Raw genomic sequence first — 26,123 nt, 5'->3', positions numbered from 1 at the left:
AGGTGAATCACATGCACAGAACTCCTCAGTTCTAACCTGCTGTAGTTGTCACAGTAATGATATGGCTAGTTCAGTTACATTTCTGCTTAGTAATTCAGTGATAGTAATGTTGCTAATGTTGCTGTTCCAAAGGAAGATGGTTCGAGATGGTTCATTGCCTGGCACTTATGTGACATGAATGTTATTTGTCTGTACTGTATGATGTAGATGTGAGCGTATTCATGTGTTTGTATCTGAGAGGGAAAGAGACGAGGAGAGAAGAAAAATGACAACTGACCACACACTTACTGTAGTCTTTCCTTTATGGCTATATTAAGTTGAGACAATGGCAGAGTATCTTTCCTCATCCCTCATTTTCTTTTGTTTATCAATAATAATATTCTATTGTATTACACAATAGTGCATAATAATAATGTATAATTTAGACGTAAGGTGTGCCCCCTGGCTGCCTCTTCAGATTTGAAAGAAGTCTCCCTCCAAATCTTTTGTCAAAATTGAATCTGAACATCTGAATGTGTTTGAATGGTCTGAATTAGAAATATTTGAAGCCCCCAAAATCAATCCCCAGGTCACTCCAATGATCAGTCCCACAGCTCTGTCATGGGCAGTGACTGCTTCCTTATCTTCAGTCCCACTTTTACATGTTTTCCAGTTTTACCTTGACCAAAAATTTAGAAACAGAATTTCATCTGAGATAACAAGGTGCAGGGCTGGATGAACACAGCAGGCCAAGCAGCATCATAGGAGCAGAGAGGCTGACGTTTCGGGCCTAGACCCTTCATCAGAAAAGCTTCTTCATCTGAGATAAGTATGGTTCTGATTGAAGCAAGGGATGTTGAATATTGAAGCAATGTGCTAACCATAGATGAATAATAACGTAATATCAAATCAGATTCAAAAGAATTCTGAAGATTATCAGCCATTCACAAGGTGAGCTTTAACTGTGATTCTTCAGGAATCCTTAAGACAGCAGGCATGCAACGTGATGTTGCTAAATATTAGGAAAATGTAAAACTTGCAAATCAAACTAGGTCAGTGTACCTTAATTTGCATCAACAAAACATCACTCATAATCCAGAAAAGCATTTTTTAAATGAGGCAAAAGAAGTGCAAGATCTTTGCTTGGTCAGCAGTATTAAAATGTTAAGTCAGAGAATGTGCTAATTCAAATTGATTTGGTTCTATGCCTTGCTACGCATGTTGACCTTGTATTGATCCAGGCAATGAACAGATGCTGAATATTTCAACATGGCATGCACTGTGCTCCCAACCAGTCCATGTCACTAGGTGTGCATCCCACATTGATTAGGGAACTGGTGCCTGACATCCCTCCCAAGCTCCTTTCTGAAACAGGTTCACAGATAACTGCAGCTTGTGCTTTGTGGCTTTGTCAGGTGCTCAATAACCAGAAACCAATCCTTAAAATGGGCCAGCAGAAATTAGAGTGTCAGTTTAGTCTGAGCTAAGGGAGGCAACGGGGAGTGGTATTATCGCTAGAAATTAACCTAGAGACTCATATAATGTCTGTGGACCCAGGTTCAAATGCCACAATGGCAGATGGTGAAATTTGAGTTCAATAAAAATTTGGAATTGAGATTTTAATGATGACCATGGAATTATTATCGATTGTCAGTAAAACCCAGTAATGGTTCATTAATGTCCTTTAGGGAACGAAACTGCCATTCTTACCTGCTCTGGCCTACATGTAACTCCAGACCCACAGCAATGTAGTTGACTATTAACTACCCTGTGGGCAATTAGGGTTGAGCAATAAATGCTGGCCAGCGACACACTTATTCTATGAATGAATTTAAAAAAAATACAACTGAGAAGAAAAACCAAGCAAAACTTAGGAGTAACACATATCTGTCCAACTCATCTTGTACATGTTGTGGATTTCCAGTGTGTTGATTTCCAAGTCTTACTGCCTTTTCACAGTTTTTATCCCTCTGGGATCACATAGACCTAGTAACCTGTTCCAAATTTAGGTTTGAAGCATCATTTAAATGAGTTTCTGACGCTCACTACTCCAAACCATGACCTTCCTTTCATACTATCAATTATAACATTGTCATGACACTGGTGCCTTAGGCTATTTCAGCCCATGTGTTGCTGAAGCTCTTATTGACACAATTATTTTCTCCAGGCTCAGTTGTTCCAGTGTTTACACATGTTTGTATGTGCTGGAACTCTGAAATAAAAGCAGAAATCTTTGTAACACTTCTTGTGGCATCTGAGAAGAAAGAAAAATTAAACATATCAAATCAATAAACTTCCATCAAAATTGGTGACCGAAGGTCACAGACATAAAACATTTAATTGACTGAACATTCAATTGAGATGGCATATGAGGCCTCTATTTACCAATTCAACTGAAGGACAGGACCACTAACTGTGTAGCATTCCCACAATAATGTACTGAATGATCAGTCTCAGTAGTAGAAGTTGGGTTTTGACCTCTGGTTTCAGAGGTGCACGAGATACTACTCAAACAAGGCTAATTCCTAAACATAGGAGGATCCTTTTTCATTTTAATGTTTCTTTCAAAGGTTTAAACATCATTGACCAGGCCAACATTTATTACCCATCCTTAATTGCACTAGAGAGTACGTTGGTGAGCTGCCTTCCAAGTACTTCAATTTATTTGGTGTAACGAGATCCACAGTGCCATTAGAATGCAAATTCTAGAACTTTGACCCAGTGACAGTGAAGAAACAACAATGTAGTTCCAAGTCAGGATGATGCGTGTGATTTGACTTGCTGGTTGCCATGCATCATGTGCCTTTGACCTTCCAGATGTTGGAGGACATGCGTTTGGAAGGTGCTGTTGAAGAAGCCTTGGTGAGTTGCTGTAGTGTATCTTGTATATGGTACGCACTGCCACTGTGTGTCGGTGATGGAGGGACTGAATGTAGTGGATGAGGTGCCAATTAAGCAGGTTTCTTTGTCTTTATAGGTACTGGGTGTTGATGGAACTGCACTCATCCAGGCAAGTTTAGAAACTACCGTTGTGCTCTGGAATTGTGCCTTTTACATGATGGACAGGCTATTGGGAGTTAGGAAGTGAGTTAGAACAGAATTCCCAGTCTCTGACCTGCTCCTCTCACCACGGTATTTGTACGGCTGGTTTAGTTCAATTGCGGTCAAATGTAACCCCTAGGTTGTTGATGAGTTGGGGATTCAGCAGTAGTAATGTTATTGAATATCAAGGAGAGATGGTTAAGTTCTAAGATTCAGATTAATGACCTTTCATCACATCTTTTTAAAACAATGGAAGGAGGATCATAACAGGAAGAACAAGATTTGTGATACAATGAAGACTGGCATAAATTAAGTGACAAGATATTCATGATACTCTAGCCAAAGAGGATGGCAGTGGATGGACAGAAGAAACAAAGGTTGTGTCAAAATGAGCTGTGAATTGCAAAATTAAAAAAAAAGCTGAGTGCTACATGAAGGGTTAAAGAAAGAAGATGAACACCACCCCAGCAAACCAAAGGTGGAAATAAAAAGGATCATAACCTAATGTCACAAATCTCAATTTTGAATCCAGAAGGCTTTGGAATGCTGAGTTGAAAAATAAGGTGTTTATTGGAATACTGCAGAAGACCATGGACAGAATGGTTGGAATGGGAACAAGGTCAACCAATTAAAATGATAAGCAATTCGATTTGATTTATTATTTCTACCACATGTGCCTGATTACAGTGAAAAGTTTTGTTTTGTGTGCAGTACAGGCAGATCATACCAAACAAAATAAAAGCCTAAAAAATTGAGGATGCTGTAAATCAGGAGTAAAAATAGAAGTTGCTGGAAAAGCTCAGCTGGTCTGGCAGCATCTGTGAAGAGAGATCAGAAAAACTGATTCTGAAAAAGGGTCACCAGACTCACACTGTTAACTCTGATTTATTTTCATAGATGCTGGCAGACCTACTGAGCTTTTCCAGCAACTCCTGTTTTCGTACATATAAAGTGCATTAGGGTAAAAGAACAGGGCAAAGAATACAATGGTGCGGCTGCAGAGAAGATGCACAAAGGTGGAGATCAACGTTAAATTTTAATTTTGTGAGGTCCATTCGGAAGTCTAATAATGGGGGAAGAAGCTATTCTTGAATCTGTTGGTATGTGTGTGTAAACTTTTGTATCTTCTGCTTGATGGAAGAGGTTGAGGGCCATGCAGTGGAACAGATCTGAAGTATTCTCCCAGCCAGTGTCTGGTCTGCCCAACGTAGAGGAGACTAAGTTGTGAGTAGTCATCACAGTACACAATATTGAAAGAAGCATAACTGCTTCACTTGGAAGAAATATTTGAAACATTGGGCAGAGGGAAGAGAGATAGTGATGTCGTTGCACCATGAAATATTTTGTTCATAAATTATCTTTGACCTCCACCCTATCACTTCTAGTCTTCTTGTTGCCTCTCCCTTCCACTGGCTTAAAATCTTTTAAATCTTGATTTCTCTTCAGTTCTGATGGAAATTCATCAGCCTGAAACATTCTTTTTGTTCTAATTGCAAGTTTCTGGCATTTGCTGTTTTACTTTTGGCTTGGCTGGATTCTCTCTTATTTGAGATGGTCATTGTCTGGCACTTGTGTGGCACGAATGTTACTTGTCCCTTGTCAGCTAAATCCTGAATGTTGTGCAAGTTTGTTGCTGGACCTGTGTGTGGAATGTTTCAGTGTCTAAGGAGTCGTAAATGGTTTTTGAACAATCCTTAGCGAACAATGACCGAATTCATTGTCTTTAAATTTAGGGATCTGCATTCAGTGTATCTTTCTGTTTGCTGTCTATTTTGTTAATCTCTCTATTTTGTTTGGATGCAGTGAGATCGAAAGCATAACCCCAAATCCTGTGACAAACTTTTATTTTGCCCCAGTCAATAGCATAAGAGACCTTGACTTATTGGAAGGAATGTTTTTCAGTGTTCCCCCATTGACTATGACAATAAACCTCTGGCGGATGGATAGATGAACTACTTCTGGGATATGTATAGGATGGGCTCCACGACACAAAATGATATCCCCACTGCAAAGCCTCTTCCAAGGATGCCCACCTTGAAGAAGATGATAATAAATTTGTTTTCTTTTCCTACCATCCTCACCAAGGGTTGTTGAGAGTGTGTGGGACTTTTATTAAAAGATCATTCATAGGATATAGATGCTCCTGGGCAGGACAGCATTTATTGTCTATCCTTAATTGCACAGAGTGCGTTTAAAACTAACCATATTGCTGTGGGTCTGGAGTCATATGTCAGTCAGAATAGGTAAGGACAACACATTTCCTTCCCTAACAGACATTAATGAACCAGATGGCTTTTTAACAACAACCAAAGATGGTTAGTTACATAGTCTCCTTTTATTTTATTGAACTTAAATTTCATCATCTGATGGGAACTGAACCCATGTCCCCAGAACATTAGCTTGGGTTACTAGAGTTTTAGTCTAGTGATATAACCACTGTGCTACTGCCTCCCCATAACTGCTTCTAGTGAACCCATAACCCAGTTAGTATTCATAGAACCCCTACAGAATGGAAGCAAGCCATTCGGTCCATCAAGTCCTCACCAACTGTCCAAACAGCATCCCACCCAGACCCACTGATCCTAGACCTGAAACCCTGCATTTCCCACAGCTAACCCACCTGGCATGCACATCCCTGCACATTATGGGCAATTTAGCATGGCCAAGCCACATAATTTGCACATCTTTAGACTATGGGAGGAAACCAGAGCACCTGCAGGAAGCCCATGCAGACACAGGGAGAATGTGCAAACTCCACACAGGCAGTCACCAAAGGCTGGAATTGAACCTGTATCTCTGGTGCTGTGAGGCAGCAGTGCTAACCACTGAGCAATTGTGTCACCCCTTCTCAGCTAAAAGAAAGAAGAAATTAAGAGGGACATGGATAGGGTGAATAGACAAGGTCTTTTCCCCAGGGAAGGGGAGTCCAAAACTAGAGGGCATAGGTTTAAGGTGAGATGGGAAAGATTCAAAAGGGACCTAAAGGGCAACTTTTTCAAGCAGAGGGTGGTGGGTGTATGGAATGAGCTGCCAGAGGAAGTGGTGGAGGCTGGTACAATTACAACATTTAAAAAGCATCTGGATGGGTATATGAATAGGAAGGGTTTAGCAGGATATGGGGCAAATGCTGGCGAATTGGACGAGATTAATTTGATCTAGTATAGACGAGTTGGACCGAAAGGTCTGTTTCCATGCTGTATATCTCTTTGACTGTAAGACATTTGTCGAGACAATAATGGCAGAAAGAAAGAGAGGAAAGCATTCTGATCAAATACCTAATATCACAGAGTAGGTGCCAAGAGATGGTGATATTTTCTACTTACCTTTTATCTGTCAGAAGCAGCTAGGCGATCAACAGGGATGATAATAAAATACCTTGAAATGGAACAAAACACTGTCATCAATTGCTATGTGTTAACTAAAATGTTCTGCTGCCATGACAACTCTCCAATCTTCAGATGGACTACAATTGAATAACTGAAGACAGCTTTTACAGCTTATTTCTCAGGAAGATAATGAGAACAGGAATACAATGCATTTCTGGAGGTGAAGGTTACCACCCAGAGTAAGCAGTACCTGCTGAAAACACATGGATTAACTCAGAGAGAATGACTACCATGTACTATTATCATTGCCCGTTGAACAAACCATTGGATGCTGACAGAAAACAGCGGTTATTAGATATCAATCACTTTTTTTCGCTTAGAAAGACTTCCCGAAAATAAAATCACATATGCACAACACAAATGTCTAGGTTGGCTTTATTCCATTGGTTTTTAAGCAATGGAAATTTATACCCTTTTGTTAATTTTGAAACAAAATATTACAGGTGTGAAATGATTCTGCTTCTCTTAGTCATAACTGCATTTAAACACCAAGAGTATCAATTGACCTCTAATTTGTTTGTTCTATTTCTGATATACTTAACTTTAAATGCATTATGCAAAATAAACCATTATGTTTTCCATGTCAATGTTCGGTTGTGGCTTTTAAAATAACTGCCATAATAAAGCATTAGAGAGAAACTCAGTCATCTCAAACACCAGAGAAAGCTATAGAAGCTAGAGAACTTGGAGAAATAAACAGTGATATCTTGAAAAGTGTCTATATTACAGAAGAGAAGGTACTGGTCATCTTAAAATGCACGAAGATGGATAAATCCCCAGGAACTGATCAGGTGTACCCAAGAACTGTGTGGTAAGCTAGGGAAGTGATTGTTGGGCCTTTTGCTGAGATATTTCCATCATTAATAGCCACAGGTGAGCCCTTGAGAAGGTGGTGGTGAGTTGCCTACTTGAACTGTTGCTGTAGGTAGACCCACAAAGCTGTTAGGGAGGGAATGCCAGGATTTTGACCTAGCGACACTGAAGGAACAGTAATATATTTCCAAGTCAGGATGGTGAGTGACTTGGAGGGGAACTTGCAGTGTTTCCCACATATCTATTGCCCTTGTCCTTCTAGGTGGAGGTTTTTGATAGTTAGGATTGTGCTCTCTGAGGATCGTTAGTGAATTACTTCAGTACATCTTATAGACAGTACACACTGCTGCTTTGAAGCGTCGGTGGTGGAGAGAGTGGATGCTTGGGGAGGTAGTGTCAATCAAGCAGGGGCTGCTTTGTCCTGGATGGTGCCAAAATTCTTGACACTATTGTTGGAGCTGCACCCATCCAGGCGAGTGGGGAGTATTCCGCCACACTCCTGACTTGTAGCTTGTAGATGGTGGACAGGCTTTGGGGAGTCAGACAGTGAATTGCTCGCTGCAGGATTCCTAGCCTCTGACCTGCTCTTGTAGCCACTGTGTTTATATGGCTAGCTCAGTTTAGCTTTGGGTCATGGTGACACTGAGAATGTTGAGACATTTTTTTAATATTCAATCATGGGCATCACTGACTGGGTAGCATTTACTGCCCATAATTAGTTACCCTTGAGAAGGTAATCTCGAGCTGCCGTCTTAAATCACTGCAGTCCATGCTACTGTATGGCTTTCCAGGCCATTTGAGAGTCACCCACATTGCTGTGGCTCTGGACTCACATGTAGACAAGGCTAGCAGTCTCCTTCTCTAATGGGCATTAGTGAACCAGATGGATTATTAGAACAACTGACAATTGTTTCATGATCGTCCTTACACTTCAAACCCAGATTTTATTTTATTGAATTCAAACTCCCCATCTGCAGTAATGGGAGTCGAACCTGGTGTCCCCAGGATATGACCTAAGTCTCTGGATTTTGAGGCTAGCGACAATATGACTAGGCCATCGCCTTCCTCATAACAACAATGTCATGATGATACATTAATGTTCGCTGAATGTAAATAGGTCTCTTGCTTCTCGGTAGTGAGAATCCCCTCTCACCATTCGACGGTGAGTTGGAAAATGACACTTCTTGTTCTTGATGTTGGGAAGCTCCTAACTGTTGATCTCACATATTTCTCATCGTAGCCCAGGGCTCTTAAGAGCTCAGAAGATTCTTATCTCACTCATCGAATGCAGCATTTGTTTAGCAAGGTGTCAATCATTCTCTTAGATCCTCAGTAGTATGTCAGCTTTTGAATGGAAAATGTTTCCATCTCACTGTTGATTGACATCAGAGGTAAATTCAGCTTGAGGGAGCCCTTTAACTGTAAGCGTTTTAGTTAACAAAACTGCCATAGAACAAAGAATAGAACAGTACAGGACAGGAATGGGCCCTTCGGCCACGATGCTGTGCCGAACATGATGCCAAATTAAACTAATCCCTCTGCCTTCCCTTGGTGCATATCCTTCCATTCCTTGCTTATTCATGTGTTTGTCTAAAAGTCCCTTAAATGCCCTTATTGTATCCATCTCCACCACTACCTCTGGCAGTGCGTTCCAGACACTTACTACTCTCTGTGTAAAAAATTTGCCCCTCACATCTCTGTTGAACTTTCCCTCCTTATCTTAAATGCATGCCCCCTAGTATTAGACTTTTCAACTCTGGTTCTGACTGTCAGCTGAGATAAGAATGGTGTGTGGCCCTGGGAAGTCTGTTCATCTCACAACCTTATATGAAAACTTGAAATCATTCCATTATTTCATATCAGTCTCCAAAGAAAGAGAATGAAGGCATCAGTAAAATAACTCAGAAGATAATTGATGCATGACCTCAAAAGATACAATTATTTTTAGAAATAGGCTTAAAGTGTAGGCATCAATTTATTAAAATATATTTCATTTATTCTTGTCTTCAGCCATTTGACTCTTCTCTCTGTGAAATAAAGATAAGTTGAACATACCATTAGTTACAACAACTTGCCTTTACAATGATCCTCCCCAGAAAAAGAGAGCGAGGGAGTGGGGAGGGGACAGGGACGGGGTGGAGGGGGCTGGCTAGAGGCCACAATTGGATGGAGAAAGGACTTTGGTTACCAATCTGACATCAAACAGAAATATAAATGGGTTTGGAGGGAGCCAAAGCACAAAGGAAGGGAAGAAAGTTCAGAAAGTATTTTGAACACAAGTAGGGGCTGGGAAAAGGAATTAAGGTGGGAAGAACCATAGAATAAGTGTTAGCACAGTGTGGAGCTAGAGGAACACAGCAGGCCAGGCAGCATCAGAGGAGCAGGAAAGTTGACGTTTCATGTAGGGACCCTTCTTCAGAAATGAAAATTCCGGAGGGAGGAGGACAACTTCTTCAAGGTGGACATCCTTGGAAGAGGCTTCGCAGTGGGGTTATAACTCACTCAGAGATAGTGAGAACTGCCGATGCTGGAGTCAGAGATAACACAGTGCGGAGCTGAAGGCACACAGCAGGCCAGGCAGTATCAGAGGAGCAGGAAAGTTGACAGTTCTGGTCAGTTCTGGTCCTGACCCAAAATGTCAACTTTCCTGCTCCTCTGCGTGTGAGGCTTTGGTTTTTGTTTTAAAGTTTGAATGATAGAAGCAGCCTGAATGGGTGGGGTCAAGCTCCCACAGAACCAGGATTTTTAGTCTTAGCTTTCTGTAGTGGCTGGGGCCTAGAAGTTGGATATGGAAGCTTATTCTATTCGCTGTTGCAGCTAAAAGCTGAGGTTCTCTTCCTGCTGCTAGAATTGCATGTGAGACAATCTGTTTTACTGACTTTGCCTTTGTCAACAGTGTGTTTAATGAGATGTTACTATATTGGAACAGTTAATTAGTAGAAGTTAGCATATCTATGATTTTGTTAAGCATTTCAATTGAGTTACAGTTAAGCCAATTCTTGGCTATACCTTACACTTACCTTCAAAGTAATAAAAAGCTAGGGTTTAGACTAACTTCTGAATATGGTTTGAGGGGGTTCAGTCTGGTCCATAACAGTGGAGGGAGAAGTCTTCTATCAGAGAAGCAAACATTGAATATGGAGGACTTGGAAGTTTGTGCATTAAGTTTGTTCCTATTTCCTCAGCAGGACAGACTGAGCTCCCCTATCATTGCAGACATGAACAACATAAATGGAGACAGTAAGGACTGCAGATGCTGGAAGCTAAAGTCAACAAATGTGGAGGTGGAAAAGCACAGTAGGTCAGACAGTATCCAAGGAGCAGGAAAGTCAATGTTTTGGGCCGAAACTCTTCATCAGGACTGGGAAGAAGGAGGGAAGCACAGATATAAATAGGGGAGCGGGTGAGGCTGGGGGAAGGATAGGTGAGATGGAGCTAGGTAAATGCAGTAGAGGGTTATTGTGGTTGGTCAGTGAAAGGTTGGTCAGATGTTGTCTGGCTGTGCTCTTCTAGCTCCACATTTATTAATCCTGAGCAACATAAATACTAGGGGAAGTTTTTAATCTAATGGTAAATATGCCAGAGATAACAAGGTGTAGAGCTGGATGAACACAGCAGGCCAAGCAGCATCAGAGGAGCCGGAAAGCTGACGTTTCGGGCCTAGACCCTTCTTCAGAAAAACTTTCTGAAGAAATTTTCTGAAGAAGGGTCTAGGCCCGAAACGTCAGCTTTCCTGCTCCTCTGATGCCGCTTAGCCTGCTGTGTTCATTCAGCTCTACACCTTGTTATCTCAGATTCCCCAGCATCTGCAGTTCCTACTATCTGGTAAATATACCAGGCCTGCTAACATTACTCAAGCAAGGAAAGCTTTAAAAGCTTGGCCATCCATGCAAGACTGCATCTCCAAGGCTATGCAATGCAGGGAGGTTGCCTGTGATAAGAGACAAACAGAGTGCCCAAGATTATGATCAAAAGAGGCATGAAGGCCCACAGTAACAATGATGGCAAGTGAAAAACTTTAGCTGGCCACTGAAGCAAATGTGACGCTAACTCCTGACAGTAACCTGATGTGCGGATTTAGAATCTCCAAAGCAGATACCAGCCCTGCGTCATCAACTGGCATCACCAGTGAAAAACAACTTTACGTGTGGCCTTGGTGGCAGCCTGTACCTCGCAGAATCAGCGAGCCCAGCCATCAGAAAAAAGTGCAGCAAATAATTGCTAATATTCTTAGGTTGCACTCCCTGGCATCTTTTGCAGATGGCAGCATGACAACTGCATTATTTGAACTCTGTTGTCCGAGCGGGAACCTGGAGCGGCTAATTACCTGTCGACTGTAGAACCACACATTGTAGGCCCTGCCCAATTTACATTCCACCAGAAATTGGAAGCAAAACTGAAAACTATTCCCTCAAAGTCGCAGCTCCAATTACTAGGCATAAAACTAAGTAAGGAAAACAAAAAGCATACTTAGCAAACCAGACCTCTGTTATCCTAAAACCTTCATGTGGAGTGTGGAAAAATTGTCCAGGTCAAAGTCTGGCAATGATAATATACCTGAGTCCTAACGTCAAAGTAATCACAGGTTGGGAGTGGTAGAGACCAGGTGGCAGACTAGCATTTTGCTCTGTAGGTCAGGGAACTGAGACTGATGCAGGGGGAAGGAAAAGACAGGAACACAAAGTGACTAAACATTGTGAGCACAGAGCCCCGGCTCGTTGGTGTGTACCTCCATTTGTTTGTGGATCCAGTCTAGGTATTCAGTGACCCGTGCATACACTCCAGGTTTGTTCTGATTTGCGCAGCCTGCTCCCCAGCTTGTAATTCCAACTAATTTCCAAGCATTGTTCTCCTTGCAGGCAAGGGGGCCTCCGCTGTCTCCCTGTTTTGTGCCCAAGAGAAAAATTCCAAGGTGAACAGAAAGTCATACATAAATCCCCTTTGGAGAATGCATATCCACATCTCAAGAATGCAAGAGTTGTACATGGGATACGCAGTGTTTCAGGTTGGGATTCCAGCATTGTGGATACTCAGGGGTCACGGTCCCTCTCTCTGTGTGTGAAACAGTTATTGGGCAGTGATTTTGGTCCAACTGTGGCCAAGTTGTAGGCTCTTCGTCCAGGTGTGTAAGGGTCAATAGAAAGCTTGCAGTTCAGTTAAGGCAAAATTCAGCCCACAATCTCAACAAATGTTAAAGCGAGACAGATGTACACAGAGACTTAGATATAATCCACATTCGTGATTAATTATGTGAAGGTTTGGGAAGCAGAACTCTTAAACAACTTGCAGTGCAAGGGCTATTTTGACGAATGTTAATCTATGGAAAGAGAGGAATTAGAAGCTTCTTAAACTACCAACATTGAATTGGAGGCGAGCTTAAAAAAAATCAAATCTATGGCAAGGCGAGAGAATCTGAGATGTTGCCTTTAGAACAAAAGGTGAAATTTAACAGAGGAATTCATAATTATACAAGGTTTTGCAAGCATAAATAGGGAACCTATTGATTTCAGTGACAATAGAATCAGTAATCAGAAGGCATAGAGTTAAGATATAATTGAGTAAACCCAATGATGGGAATTTGTTTCCATACTTCTTAAAATCTGTACTGAAGGATTGAAAAGCTCCTCTTTCATTTCTGTTCTTATGACTGGAACAAGGTTTTATTTTGTTTTGGATGAAGCTGGCCTTGTCAATTTTAATGTGCGTTTAACTGCTAACATCTGATGAAGAATTTCTCACACTGGCTTTCATAAGGTGAATAAAAATAAAGAGGTAGTTTTACTACACTATAAACCGACCTGGGTAAAATATTGAAATACCTTCTGACTTCCTCAAACGCATGAACACAAACCTACTTATATCTTGAAGAGCATATTAAAATACAGATTGCAAAGTAGAGGAAGATACATTTTGGCCAAATAAGAGTTCTTAAAAAGATAAAGGAAATTCACAGTTTGTTGTCTTGCCCGACTACAGCTAGGATCCAGTTGACACACTTTTATCCCTGAGTTGGTTTGAAGTTGTAGTTGGTATTTTCTTCATCTCTGAAGATTTTGATGTGAAATTGTATTCTTTCTTTTACAAACTCTGTCCACAGTAGAATAGAGACACAATTAAAATAATAGACTGGGCTTTGCTTTTAGGTAGAGAATAAGAGAGAATTGTAGTAGCTTTTTCCGCTGCTTAACTGCTGCTGATATTCTGCTCAAAACAATGTGCTTAAATCAGACACAGAGTGTTTGGCTATGTTGTGTGACTCCTCTCTCCAAATGCCAGTTATTGAAACTAAAGTTGTGTTTTCCAGTGCCTACTCCATTAGCTTGTTTGGAGAGCTACCTTAAAAAAAAACCAAGATCATTTGTCCAGAAAAAAATTCAACAATTTTGTGGAGTTCTGATGAAGAGTCATTGGGCTCAACACATTAATTCCACTTCCTTCCCACAGATGCTTCTAGCCTGATAAGTTTCCCCAGCAATTTCAGTCTTTCTTCCACACCTTTGACTGGTTTGTTTTTAATTGTTTGAATACGATAGGCTGCTTCTATTGTGATCTTTATTAAGGCTGGAAGAGATTGCTCACAAATTGCTGGGATATGCCACTATTTTAACAGTTGATAGACTCTCAGATTTTGGAGTAGATTTGTAGCTCGAGTTGTGGGTGCTGAGGTTAGTTGACTCATCGAGCTGGTTTCTTGTTTCGCAGACGTTTCCACTACGAAGGAAAACCAGAAGTGAGGTAATCCAGCTCAACGGACCCCAGAGTTTAAAAACCAGGCGGGAAAACACACCGACGTTTCTTTGGAGGCTGCACTGAGGATGTTACCCAGCATGGTAATTAAATATCTGCGGAACAACAAACCAGCTCGGCGAGCCAACCAACCTCAAGATGATATACTCGTGTGGGATAGATAGTGATGCGACTAGATTGAGCAGTATGCATACAGATTTGAAATCATTTTCATCCTTTCGAAAGACAAAGTCGTTTTTAATGAATCCAACTCGCAATTCCAGATGCTAATTTAAAAATCAATGTCTGACATTAAGACACCTCCATTTCGAGGCACTGTCACACATTGCTTTCTGCCTGAACGGCACCCAACTCTCTTCCTCAAGCCTTCTCCAGCTGAGAAGCCTGTAACTGAGCTTGATGCCTCAGCAACATTTAGATTTGAGATTGCAATTTAAGTTTTATTGTCACATGTACTCAAGTACAGGGTATAAGAGTACAGTGAAATGTCACCACACATGGTGCCATCTTAGGTACACTGCACCCAGGTACAATATCTTAGTTAAAGAAATAGAAAAGTAAAGAAATAAGTTTAAAAGTCCACCACTACAGTCTTCTTAGTTTAAAAGTAGAATAGTAAAGAAATGAAGTTAAAAAGGCAAACATTACAGTCCTTTTGTAAGCCATGGGCCTGCAGATGCTCCAAGCTAGTTTTCCCCAAGAGGGCTCGCTCTCCCCATGGCTGGGCATTCTTTCATCCGCGCTGGGCTAAGACCCACCCATGCCCGCCAGCCACCTTCGCCGCTGACCACTGCTGCAGATCTCCACCGGGCACGCCAGGCTTCGCCTCCACTCTCAAGGCTTCGAGCCCGACCGCCCCTTCGCCGCTGCTGCCATCCTTCACAACTGACTGCCGCTGCTGCCATCCGGGCTCACACTGGGCCCCATCGTCCTTAACTAGCTGGAAGAGGGGGCACCATCCCTAGGAAGATTGCACACTGTACACTTGGTATCAGGAATGGTCCTTCCAATGTCAGGACGACATTGATTACGTTTCAAATCGCTTTAGTAGCTATGAAACACACTGTGTGGCGCTGAATTCAGCCGTGGCTCCATTATAGTACACATTCTCATCATTGAAAATGAAACTTAAATCCAAAACCATTGGATTCAGAGGGAGAGGTGCTCCCCACAGAGTCACGACTAAACCAAATGTGATACCAGCACCTTACTGCTATCCAGTTTACGGACACAGATGAGGTTTGGGGGGGAATTGATGGTGAGCAAATGTATGGAGAAATTACAGTAGACTCTCAGTGGGATTTTAGGAAATTGTGGAAATCACTGATGAATGCTACATTCAATTCTGGTCTCCCTGCTATAGGAAAGATGTTGTCAAACTTGAAAGGGTGGAGAAAAGATTGATAAGGGTGTTGCCAGGGTTGGATGGTTTGAGTTATAGGGAGAGGCTGTATAGGCTGGGGCTATTTTCCCTGGAGCATCAGAGGCTGAGGGGTAACCTTATTGTGGTTTATAATATCGTGAGGGGCATGGATAGAGTGAATAGCCAAGGTCTTTTTCCCAGAGTAGGGGAGTCCAAAACTAGAGAGCATAGGTTTAAGGTGAGAGGAGAAAGATATAAAAGGGAGCTAAGGAGCAACTTTTTGATGCAGAGGATGGTGCATGTATGGAATGGGGTGCTAGAAGATGTAGTGGAGGGTCATACAATTACAACGTTCAAAATGCATCTGGATGAGTACATGAATAGAAGGGGTTTAGAGGGATATGGGCCAAATGCAGGCCAATAGAACTAGATCGGTTTAGGATATCTGGTCAGCATGGACAGGTTGGACCGAAGGGTCTGTTTCTGTGCTGTATAACTCTATGACTCTATTGTCATCGAGATCTACAGCACAGAAAAAAGCCCTTCAGGCCATCAAGTCTGTGCCAGCCAAAAACAGGCACTTAACTATTCTCGTGCCATATTCCATCACTTGGCCCATAGACACAGGTGTATTGTACATTGTGGTGAGTAAAATAGCCATTTACAAGTAATGGGCACTTTTATAAACAATGGAATATACCAAGCTGAATGACAAGAGGGTGGGGGTACCCTGTTGGTCAAAGTTCCTCATTGGTGACTAGTTTCCAAGAGTTGTGTGAATCTTGGAACATTACCTGGCAGGAATCGATCCCTCCCTGAAGGTACCCAGCACAAATCATTCTGGAGCTTATCCTCTTGTAGTATATTTCTGGGCGGCTGCACACATGATTGGATATTAGGGGAACCTGGGCCTCCATTAGACTGACAGAAATTTCATCTGCTGAATTACAAATCACATCATTTAGTCTGTTTCACTCAATGGAACAATAGATTAAAAAAAAGACGTTGTCCCAGGTTTACCTGGCAAAGTAATGCTGAGTTTAAGGTGTTTAGTGATTAATTTTTACATCACCCGACAGTCTGAGCTAAGGGAGAGATGGTCAGCGAGTTAGAAATCACCAAGTTGTTGGGTGATTTGTGCCAATCTACTTTTAACCTCATAAAAATGCCAACTTGCTCTTGCCCTTCCTGAGAGTTGAATGAAGTCGTTGTTGGTTGCACATTAATCACCCATTAACATCTTTGGAAAGTTATGGCTGGAACTTACAGTGTAAGCAACTCTCCAAAGAGAAGAAGATGGATGTCACTCAAACTCTCTGACCCAGAAAGGGAACAATTTAAAGCATGAATTTAATCCCTAAAGGAAGGAAATTGTCATTAGCCATTTTTAAAGTTGGAAATTTTACATTTCAGTTCTTTGTCTATTTTTTTTTCTCCCTTTGACAATCCAATCTTTTACTTCTCAATCTGAGTTGACACTAATCTGCTGCATTTCCATCTTTATTTTTATATCATGCTGCATAATGTCTGATGGCCCCATTGTTCATGAAGGTCCCAGATGTCTACTGTATTCACCATCAACTTACACTTCCAGTAAAGAAACAGGTCAAGTCATTATAGTCCCTTGGGGCTACTCTCTCATTACAGGGAGATAACTGGTGATGAATTCAACCCAAGGGCAAAGTGAAAGGTGGAGAAGGAAGGACTTTCATGGCAACTTCAGCTGGTGTGGAATTAATGCCACACTGTTGTCATCCCTCTGCATTGTATACTAGTTACCCAGCCAACTGAGCTGACTGATACCTACTTCCAGTAACGTATCAAAACATATTTCTCAAGGTGATGGATGAGGGAAGAATTCCAACTAATGGAGTCATATATTCAGTTCCTGGAAAATCTGAGCTCTTATGTTTCACTTACAAAGGGATGTGAAGGATTGGAAAAGCTCATTCCAGTCAGTCTGGCTGGTCCAATAAAATCAAAAGGTATGATGTAGACTTAACTCTTGTACCCCTCTTAGCTGTCTGTAAATGTACTATCATCAGTGTGAAGCTGTTGAATGTAAACTGTTCACTGGCCTACCCTCGCCTCAGCATGCCTCTAGTTACAGAGCTTATTAATGCTTTATTTATCAACGTCAGTTGGAAAACGGACTATCTTTTGGCCCCCCCTAATTTCTCCTAGACCCCTCAACTCCCCTCACCTAGAAAATGGAGGATACTTTGATTTTGATTGATAGGGTGACATGGCCTGTGACACACTTCATTAACATGACATTTATAACCTAACACAACCCATTTCATAAACAGGACCAGGAGTAGGCCTACTGCTGCACCATTCAACATGATCAGGGCTGATCAATCAACTCAATACCTTGTTCCCGCTTTGACCCCATAACATTCGATCTCTTTAGCCCTAAGAACCATATCTAACTCCCCATACCTCTTGATACCTTCAGAAACTAGAAATTTATCTACATGTTTCAGAGATAGCAGGAACTGCAGATGCTGGAGAATCTGAGAAAACAAGGTGTAGAGCTGGATGAACACAGCAGGCCAAGCAGCTTGGCCTGCTGTGTTCATTCAGCTCTGCATCAATTTATCTACAACTTGCTTAATTATATCCAATGATTTGGCTTCCACAGGTTTCTGTGGTGGAGAATTCCATAGGTTGACCATCCATCTGACTGAAAACAAATTGGCCTACCTCATACAGCGAGACATGATCTTTTGTTCTGGGCTCCCTGGAGCATATTTTGCTTCCCGTGTTTTTATGTGAAAATGATTTCCATTGATTCTTTGATACAGTTCCATAGGTAACATTCTATCAAGGATACTTCACACATGATTAGTACACCATCACACAGCAAAAACTGTCAGAGCCAGGTTTCAACAGTACAGCAGCAATTAAAATACAAATATAAATAGAAACTAGGAACTTGAGCAGGCCACAATTTGAGTCTGACCTACCATTTAATAGGATCATGGCTGATCTGATTGTGGTCTCAACACTACGTTCCTGTCCTTTCTCAATAACCTTGGACTCCCTTGTTTGTCAAGAACTACCTACTTCAGGCCTCAAAGTATTCAATGAACCTGCCTCCCATCTCTCTGGGGATCAGGGTCAGGAATGAGAACCCTGAAGGACTTTCCCTGTCTGTTACTAAGACTGACCAACTAAATATGGAGTTACAAGATAGTCCCATGATTTACAGTATGGTGACAATGCATGCATGTGCATTAATACATGGTGACACTGTGCTATTCCCCAGCAGAACACTATCTCCCCTTGTCAAACATAAATTGCTCTCCATCTGAAGGTTTTGATTCTTTCTGCAGGGTCACTCTATGAATACAGCTTCCCACCAACACTTCATGCAATAGACCATTCCTTGCTTGTAAAAAGTAAAGTTAGGGATGGCACAGTGGCTCCATAGTTAGCACTGTTGCCTGGCAGCCAGGGAGCAAAGGTTTGATTCTAGCCTTTGGTGACTGTCTGTTTGGAGTTTGTACGTTCTTCTCATGTCTGCGTGACTTTCCTTTGGGTGCTCTGTTTTCCTCCCACAGTCCAAAGATGTGCAGGTTAGATGGATTGGCCACGCTAAATTGCCCCATCATGACCATAGATGTGCAGGTTAGATGGGCTAACCACAGCAAATATGGGGTTAAGGGGTTAGGGTGGGGGACTGGGTCTGATTTAGAGAGTCAGTGCAGGTTTGATGGGCCAAATGGCTTCTTTCCTGGCTGCAGGGATTCTATGATAAAGTTGCCACATACCTAGAGGATCATAGTGCTGCTCTCTAAATAGAGAATGATGACTTGGTGGTGAGTTTAACCTAAGGGTAATCAGGCTTCAGATGATGGTAAGGTTGAGAAGCTATTTGCGCTAACCCCAAACCAGCCATCCAGTGACTTGACCTAACTTGACTCCCTTCTTGTAAGTCTCAGTGGGATTTTTAAGATTGGAGGGTGGGTAGATTACGTCTAAAACTACCACCATCTCCATTTTTCAGCAGGGATCAATTCATAGGAACTTTCACCTCTTTGGCCTAGCAACATTGAGTCCAGATGCCCTGGTTAAGATAACATGATGATTTCTCAAATCATACTTACCTCCTTCATCAGTCAGACCCCATCCTGAAATCCAGCAGACTGTACCTTCTGCAAACTCTTGTCCTGAATTGGGAAGGCAGATAGGCTGAATCCAATCTGTGTTTTATAAAAAAAAAGAAATTTCCCATAAGCTCTCAGCAAAACTAGAATTTCAAAACAGAATCCTAAATTCACCAGGTTAGACAATAAAACTGAGTCTTAAATTCTCTTGAGTTGATGCACTCTGTTTTTAAGCATGCAAGAATTGTGAGAGAGACCGTGGATATATTACTTTCTCTGTTATAAGATCATAAGAAATAGAAACTGAGGTAGACTATCTGGCTCCTCAAACCTGCTCCACCATTCAACAGGAACATTGATTCCTCCTGCTGATCAAGAACATATCAATCTCAGCTTTAAATACACACAAGGACTCTGTCCCCAAATCATTCTGTGGAGAGGAGTTCCAAACACTCACAGCCTTCTGAGAGAAGGAATTCCTCCTCATCTCAGCCTTAAACTGGTGCCCCTTTTTACCGGGGCCATGCCCTCTGTTCCTAGACTCTCCCATTTCTCTTGCCAGTCTAAAGCTTAGGAGTCAGACAGTTAAAGGTCCAACCACAAAGGCTGCATCAATGAAAACTGGTAAAGTGGAAGAGGCCACAATTGGACGAATGCAGAGATCCCTGAAAATGTAGATCAGATGGAGATGACAGAGATAGCAATGCTATGACGAGTCATGCAAACAATGAATGAGAATTTTAATTATGGGGCATTATTGGACAGGTATCCAATTCTGTATCTCCCTGTCTACCTCAGTGAGTTAACAAATGATCTAGTTTTTGCCTGATCCAGATAGATAGCAGGAAATAACAAAGTCAGACAGGTCAAGAGTGTCTGATCAGAATAAAGCTCTATCTACTCTGACCACAACTCAATACTGTCTTTTGAAGACAAAAGCCATACTGAGTCAGATATATCCCCAAGTCAGCAAACCTGCTAATCCCTAGAGCAAGCCAGGATTAAGTTGGGCTGAGGTAGTTCATCTTAAACAAGTTTTAATTTCAGCAGAGGGATATTGTAAAATGCTATTTGCAACACTTGCTTTTTATGTAGCCAATCTGAGTACTGTGTCAGTGCTAAGACAGTTGTAATTATGTACAGTCACTGTGGGTTTAGGTTCAGCAAGAATTCTATCAAAAATAGGCATTTCTTCATTCTCAGATGGTAATGCTATAGGTTAGCAAAGGGAGGAGACTTTTATCCAAACAATTTGGACTAAATCTTGATCTAGGGCCTGAATGAAAAGGTAGCTAATGCTCCTCATAGACAATTGTCATTCCATTTAATTTTCAGAATGGGTCCAAAGACCAAAGTTAAGGACCTTTCATGAGCTCGCAAAATGGGAGATAAAATTACCATTAAACATCAATGGCCTCGCCAGTTTTATGAGTGCAATGTCATAATCATAAGTCCGTCCTTTGTATTTCTTGTGATATATGATCTTCTCCACAACGTAGGATGAACTATCAGTCAGTGGCTGCTCTACAATTCCAACATATACTTTCCATGAGGAGAGAAATATAAACCTGAAATCAGAATGGACAGCGCTGAATTAGATTACACATTGTTGAAATGCTGGTTCAGAGATCTCCTATACCCTTCTTCTTCCAATTAAGAAGTCATACTTTAGGGTAAGATTAGAAAATTATTCTCATAAAGTCAGAATCTCAATGTGGGAGATAATTTTTATTGGTTATCTTAGGTTTCTGTCCTTTGCTCTTTCAGGTGCTATTGCAGGTACATCATTCCCATGTGCGCTCTGTCCTCCATTGGCAAGGCTATTTTGCCAATTGTCCTATATAAACTCAGGCTTGACAATTACAATCCGCTCACTTGTCACCCCCTGGAAATGTGCTAATTCCAAACTCTGACATCATATCCTGTCTCGCGCAATTTTTTAAAAATTCATTTGTGGATGTGAGCGTTATTGGCTGGTCAGCATTTATTGCCCATTCTTAGTTGCCCTAGAGAAGGTGGTAGTGACCTGCCCTCTTTAATCACTGCAGTCCACCTGCTGTGTGTTGACCCACAATGCTGTTAGGGAGGAATATCCAGAATCTTGACCCAGTGACAGTGTAGGAACGATGATATATTTTCAAGTCAGGATGGTAAGTGACTTGGAGGGGAACTTGCAAGTGGTGGTGTTCCCATGTACCTGCTGCCCTTGTCCTTCTGGATGAAAGTGGTGGTGCGTTTGGAAGGTGTTGTGTGAGGATCTTTGATGAATTTCTACAGTGCTTCTTGTAGATAGTACACACTGTTGCCATGGAGCATCAGTACCAAAAGGAATAGGTGCTTGTGGATGTAGTGCCAATCAAGCAGGCTGCTATGTCCTGGATGGTGCCAAGCTTCTTGAGTGTTGTTGGGACTGTACCCACCCAGGCATCAACGGATAAATGTGGATTTATTATTGTGTATTGGTTCTCTATTAAATAAGGAGAGAATTTTCAAATTCCCTTATTTGTGTTCAAATCCCTCCATGGCCTCCATATGTCTGCAACATCCTCCAGGCACACATGAATCTGAAATCATGAAGCCTCTCCAATTCTGATTTCTTGAGCAATCCCCGGATTTCCATAGCTCCACCATTGCTGCCACATCTTCACCTGCCCAAGCTCTATGTTTAGAAATTCCTTCCAAAAGCCTTACTCTCTTCCTGAAAGAGAGTCACTGTATTGTTACAGTGCAGAAGAAGCCCATTGTGCCTGCACCAATTCTATTACCTAATGCCAATCTCCAGCCTTTTCCTTATATACCTTGCACACCATTTCAATCCAAACAATCGTCCTATACCCTGTTGCATGCTTTAACTGAACCTGACCCCACCACATTTCTGAGGAAACACATTCCACGTGCATTCCCTTCCTGTTCAGCTCTCACATTTCTCTTCTCCACTGTTCTGTTTCTTGCTCTATCCTGATCTCAGGAGGGATTAATTAATCTCAGAGGGATTAATTAGAGGGATTTAGAGTTAGGGGGATAGACTGTTGAACCCTGACAATCACCAGACTCACTGTCGACTGTCAACAGCTAACATTTCAAACAATTAAACAGCACCAAAATTATATGATCTTTGATGGTGCAGGAAACAAGTCAGTTTCATAGCCCTCAATGAGAGAGGCATGTGAGCAAGATGAGGTTATAAGTCAGCAATGGTAAACTTGTATAAAACATTGGTTCATCCTCAGCTGGAGAATGGTGTCCAGTTCTCTGTAAGACACTGTTGGAAAGGTGAAAAGGCATTGAAAAGACATACAAGGATGTAAACAAGGATGAGAAACTTTGGTTACACAGATAGATTGGAAAAATTGTGACCATTTTCCTTGTGGAAGAGAAGGTTGAGAGGAGTTTGTTGGAAGTATTCATAATCATAAGGGGTCTATAGCATCATAAAGTCATACAGATGGACAGCATGGGAATAGACCCTTTGGTCCAACTCATCCATGCCGACCAGATATCCTAAACTAATCTAATCCCAGATTAAATAAAGTTGTCCCTACTGAGGAAGGTTTGATAATGAGAGGGCAATGGATTTAAGGCAATACAAGCAAGGGAGACTTGAGAAGAAACCTCTTCAAGATAAAGGACTGTTTAAAATCTGGAATGCAGTGCCTGAGAAGGTGGTAAAAGTGGGTTAAATTGAGGTATTCAAGAGGGAATTAGATTAGTACCTGAAGAGGATCAATGTGCAGGGGTACATGGAGAAATTGGGGACTTTGCAAATTGCTTACTGGGAGAACCAGAGCAGACACTTTGTGTTGAATGGCCTCCTTCTGTACTGCAACCATTTAGTGATTCCATGAAGGTTTGTCACCAAAGAGGGGTCCACATGCAGCATGGAACTGGGAAAGAAATGGGGGAATGATTTGAGAAACAGCTAGACCTGGTGATGGAGGGAAAGCTGATTGATGGATGAACGTATCCACTGTGATCAAATGGTGCAGCAGACTCAATGGGCCAAATGGCCGAATTTTTTTTTAATTCATTCACGAGATGCGGGTGTCACTGGCTAGGCAGCGTTTATTGCCCATCCTTAATTACCCAGAGGGCAGTTAAGAGTCAACCACATTGCTTATTACAATGTCACATGTAGGCCAGACCAGGTAAGGATGGCAGTTTCCTTCCCTAGGGGACATCAGTGAACCAGATGGGATTTTAAGACAATTGACAATGGATTCATGGTCATCATTAAATTCTTAATTCCTGATATTTATTGAATTCGAATTCCGCCATCTGCCATAGCAGGATTCAAACCCAGGTCCCCAGAACGTTATCTGGGTCTCTGGATTAACAGTCCAGCGATAATGCCACTAGGCCATCACCTCCACCAGCATGCTCCTATATCTTACGGTCTTACGGTCTTTCTGAAACAAATTGGCTAGGAAGAGGTTGAATGGTCTGCTCTCCATATCTACCTCCTACCCATTGGCCTGAGACGAGTATGTTGAGTGGGACAAAGAATGGATGGTCATAGAAAATACCAGAAAGAAAGGAATTCAAAGGATTGTGCTGATGCAAACATGATCGATTGTTGCTGAGTTGACCTTAAACTGGTGGAGTGCAGGAGAGGGGAATTCATATTTTAGTGAGGTATGACTTCAGCCCTTTGATTTGATGAGAGAACAATGTCATTTTTTGTAGCTCAAAGCCATCAATCCAGTCCATATGCCAATTATCTGATACATTTGGTCGCTTTTATCGCGACCTTTTGTTCAAGTTGTGAGGCAATGACTTACTCAATAACACAATGTGCAGCAGTCGCTATCCACTGGGAAGCAATGATGGATCCTCCACACAGATGCTGTCCATCGAAGTGAAGACTTGCCTGCCAAGGCCAATTACCAACCATCGAGACGTTCCCACCAACAATCCGAGGTGTATATCGAGGCCTGGAACCACACTCTGCACAGGGGAAGTCACACAGGTTTTAGGGCAAACTACAGGTTTGAGGTCTTTTTCTCTTCTTCTATCCTTGCTGCATCTTCCTCCCTCCTTTCTAGAGTCAGCAAGTCAAATACAGTGCAGTAGGATGCCATTTGGCGCAGTCAGGTTATGCCAGCTGTCTATCCAGCAACCAAGTCAGTCCCATTTTCCTGCCATCTCAACTTTGCAAGTCTATTTCCTTCATCTTTTGTTCCAACATCCTTTTGAAACCATTAATCTCAGCTTTCACCACCTTCATAGGCAATGAGCTCCAGGTCTTACATTGGTAAAAAAGTTCTTCTTTATATTTCCCTGACAGCTCATGCCAAAATCTTAAGTCTGTTTCCCCTAGTTCTTATACCATCAATAGATGAGAGGAGTTTCCTTGTCTGCCTTATCTAATCTTGCCATAATCCTGTACAATTTCTTCACTGCTTCAATTTCATTTGCTCCAAGGATATCAACCCTAGCTTCTCCAACCCAACCTTGTTGTTAAAATCTCACATCCCAGGAACCTTTCTAGTAAATCTCAACTGTACACTCTCAAGGATTGTCACATCCTTCCTGAAGTGTGGTGACCAGGCCCGAATGTAATTCTCTAGGCATGGAGGAGCTTTGTAAAGGTTTCAGTGCTTTTGCACTCAAAAGTGGGCTCTGATCTTGAAATAACAAAGTGTGGAGCTGGAGGAACACAGCAGGCCAGGCAGCATCAGAGGAACAGGAAAGCTGACCTTTCGGGTCGGTTTCCTGAAGAAGGGTCCCGACCCAAAACGTTAGCTTTCCTGTTCCTCTGATGCTGCCTGGCCTGCTGTGTTCCTCCAACTCCACACCGTGTTATGTCTGACTCCAGCATCTGCAGTTCTTGCTATCTCTCTGATCTTGAAACCCAAGGTTCCATTTGCTTTCCAACCAGTCTCTCAATATGTCCACCAACTAAAAATATCAATGAACATGCACCCTCCAGCCCCTTCGTCATAGTGTCATAGAGTCATATAGCATGGAAACAGATCCTTCGATCAACTCGTCAATGCTGATCAAGTTTCCCAAACTAAACAAATCCCTTTTGCCTGCATTTGTCCCATTTCCCTCTAAACCTTACCTATTCATCTACCTGTCCAAATGTCACTTAAATATTGTAACTGTACATGCATCCAACACTCCTTCTGGCAGTTCATTCCACAAATGAAACACCATCTGGGTGAAAAGGTTGCCCCTTCGGGTCGCTTTTAAATCTTTCTCCTCTCACCTTAGAAATATGCCCTCTAGCTTTGAACTCACCTACCCTAGGAAAAGACCTTTGCTATTCACCTCATCTATGCTCCTCATGAATTTATAAACCTTTATAAGGTCACCCCTCAACTTCCTAGGCTCCAGTCAAAAAAGTTCCAGCCTAAACAGCTTCTCCCATTAACTCAAACCCTCTAGTCCTGGCAACATCCTTGTAAGTCTCTTCTGAACCCTCTCCATTGCTCTTTCTTTAGATTTGTTCCATTAATCCTTCATTGCTACCTGCCCTACCTTTTCCGTCACTTCTCTCTCCCTCTTCTCACTTTAACACCTTCAGTCATGCCCTGAACTTTCCCCAACCCCAACCTTGCTCACTCCATTCCATGATAACAAGGTGTAGAGCTGGATGAACACAGCAGGCCAAGCAGCATCAGAGGAGAAGGAAGGCTGACGTTTCGGGCCTAGACCCTTCTTTTCTGAAGAAGGGTC

The 26,123-nt window shown here is 42.0% G+C and overlaps 1 protein-coding gene across 1 annotated transcript in view; it reads right to left on the bottom strand.

Moving 5' to 3' along the window:
• Positions 1-11,907: 11,907 nt before the first annotated feature.
• The window catches only part of LOC109927923 (transmembrane protease serine 3-like), a 40,219-nt gene continuing 26,003 nt past the window's right edge, over positions 11,908-26,123 (bottom strand). The window contains exons 4-8 of the mRNA XM_048603025.1: positions 24,221-24,386; positions 20,841-21,010; positions 19,443-19,538; positions 16,125-16,270; positions 11,908-12,102 (exon numbers count right to left, since the gene is read on the bottom strand). Coding sequence (XP_048458982.1) covers positions 11,908-12,102; positions 16,125-16,270; positions 19,443-19,538; positions 20,841-21,010; positions 24,221-24,386 — 773 coding nt within the window. The remainder of the gene's footprint in view (positions 12,103-16,124; positions 16,271-19,442; positions 19,539-20,840; positions 21,011-24,220; positions 24,387-26,123) is intronic.

The sequence above is a fragment of the Rhincodon typus genome, chromosome 11 (genome assembly GCF_021869965.1).
Source record: "Rhincodon typus isolate 14 chromosome 11, sRhiTyp1.1, whole genome shotgun sequence".
NCBI classification, from domain to species: Eukaryota; Metazoa; Chordata; class Chondrichthyes; order Orectolobiformes; family Rhincodontidae; genus Rhincodon; species Rhincodon typus.
The sequence above is the reverse complement of the archived record's forward strand: the minus strand, read 5'-3'. Positions and strand labels throughout refer to the sequence as shown.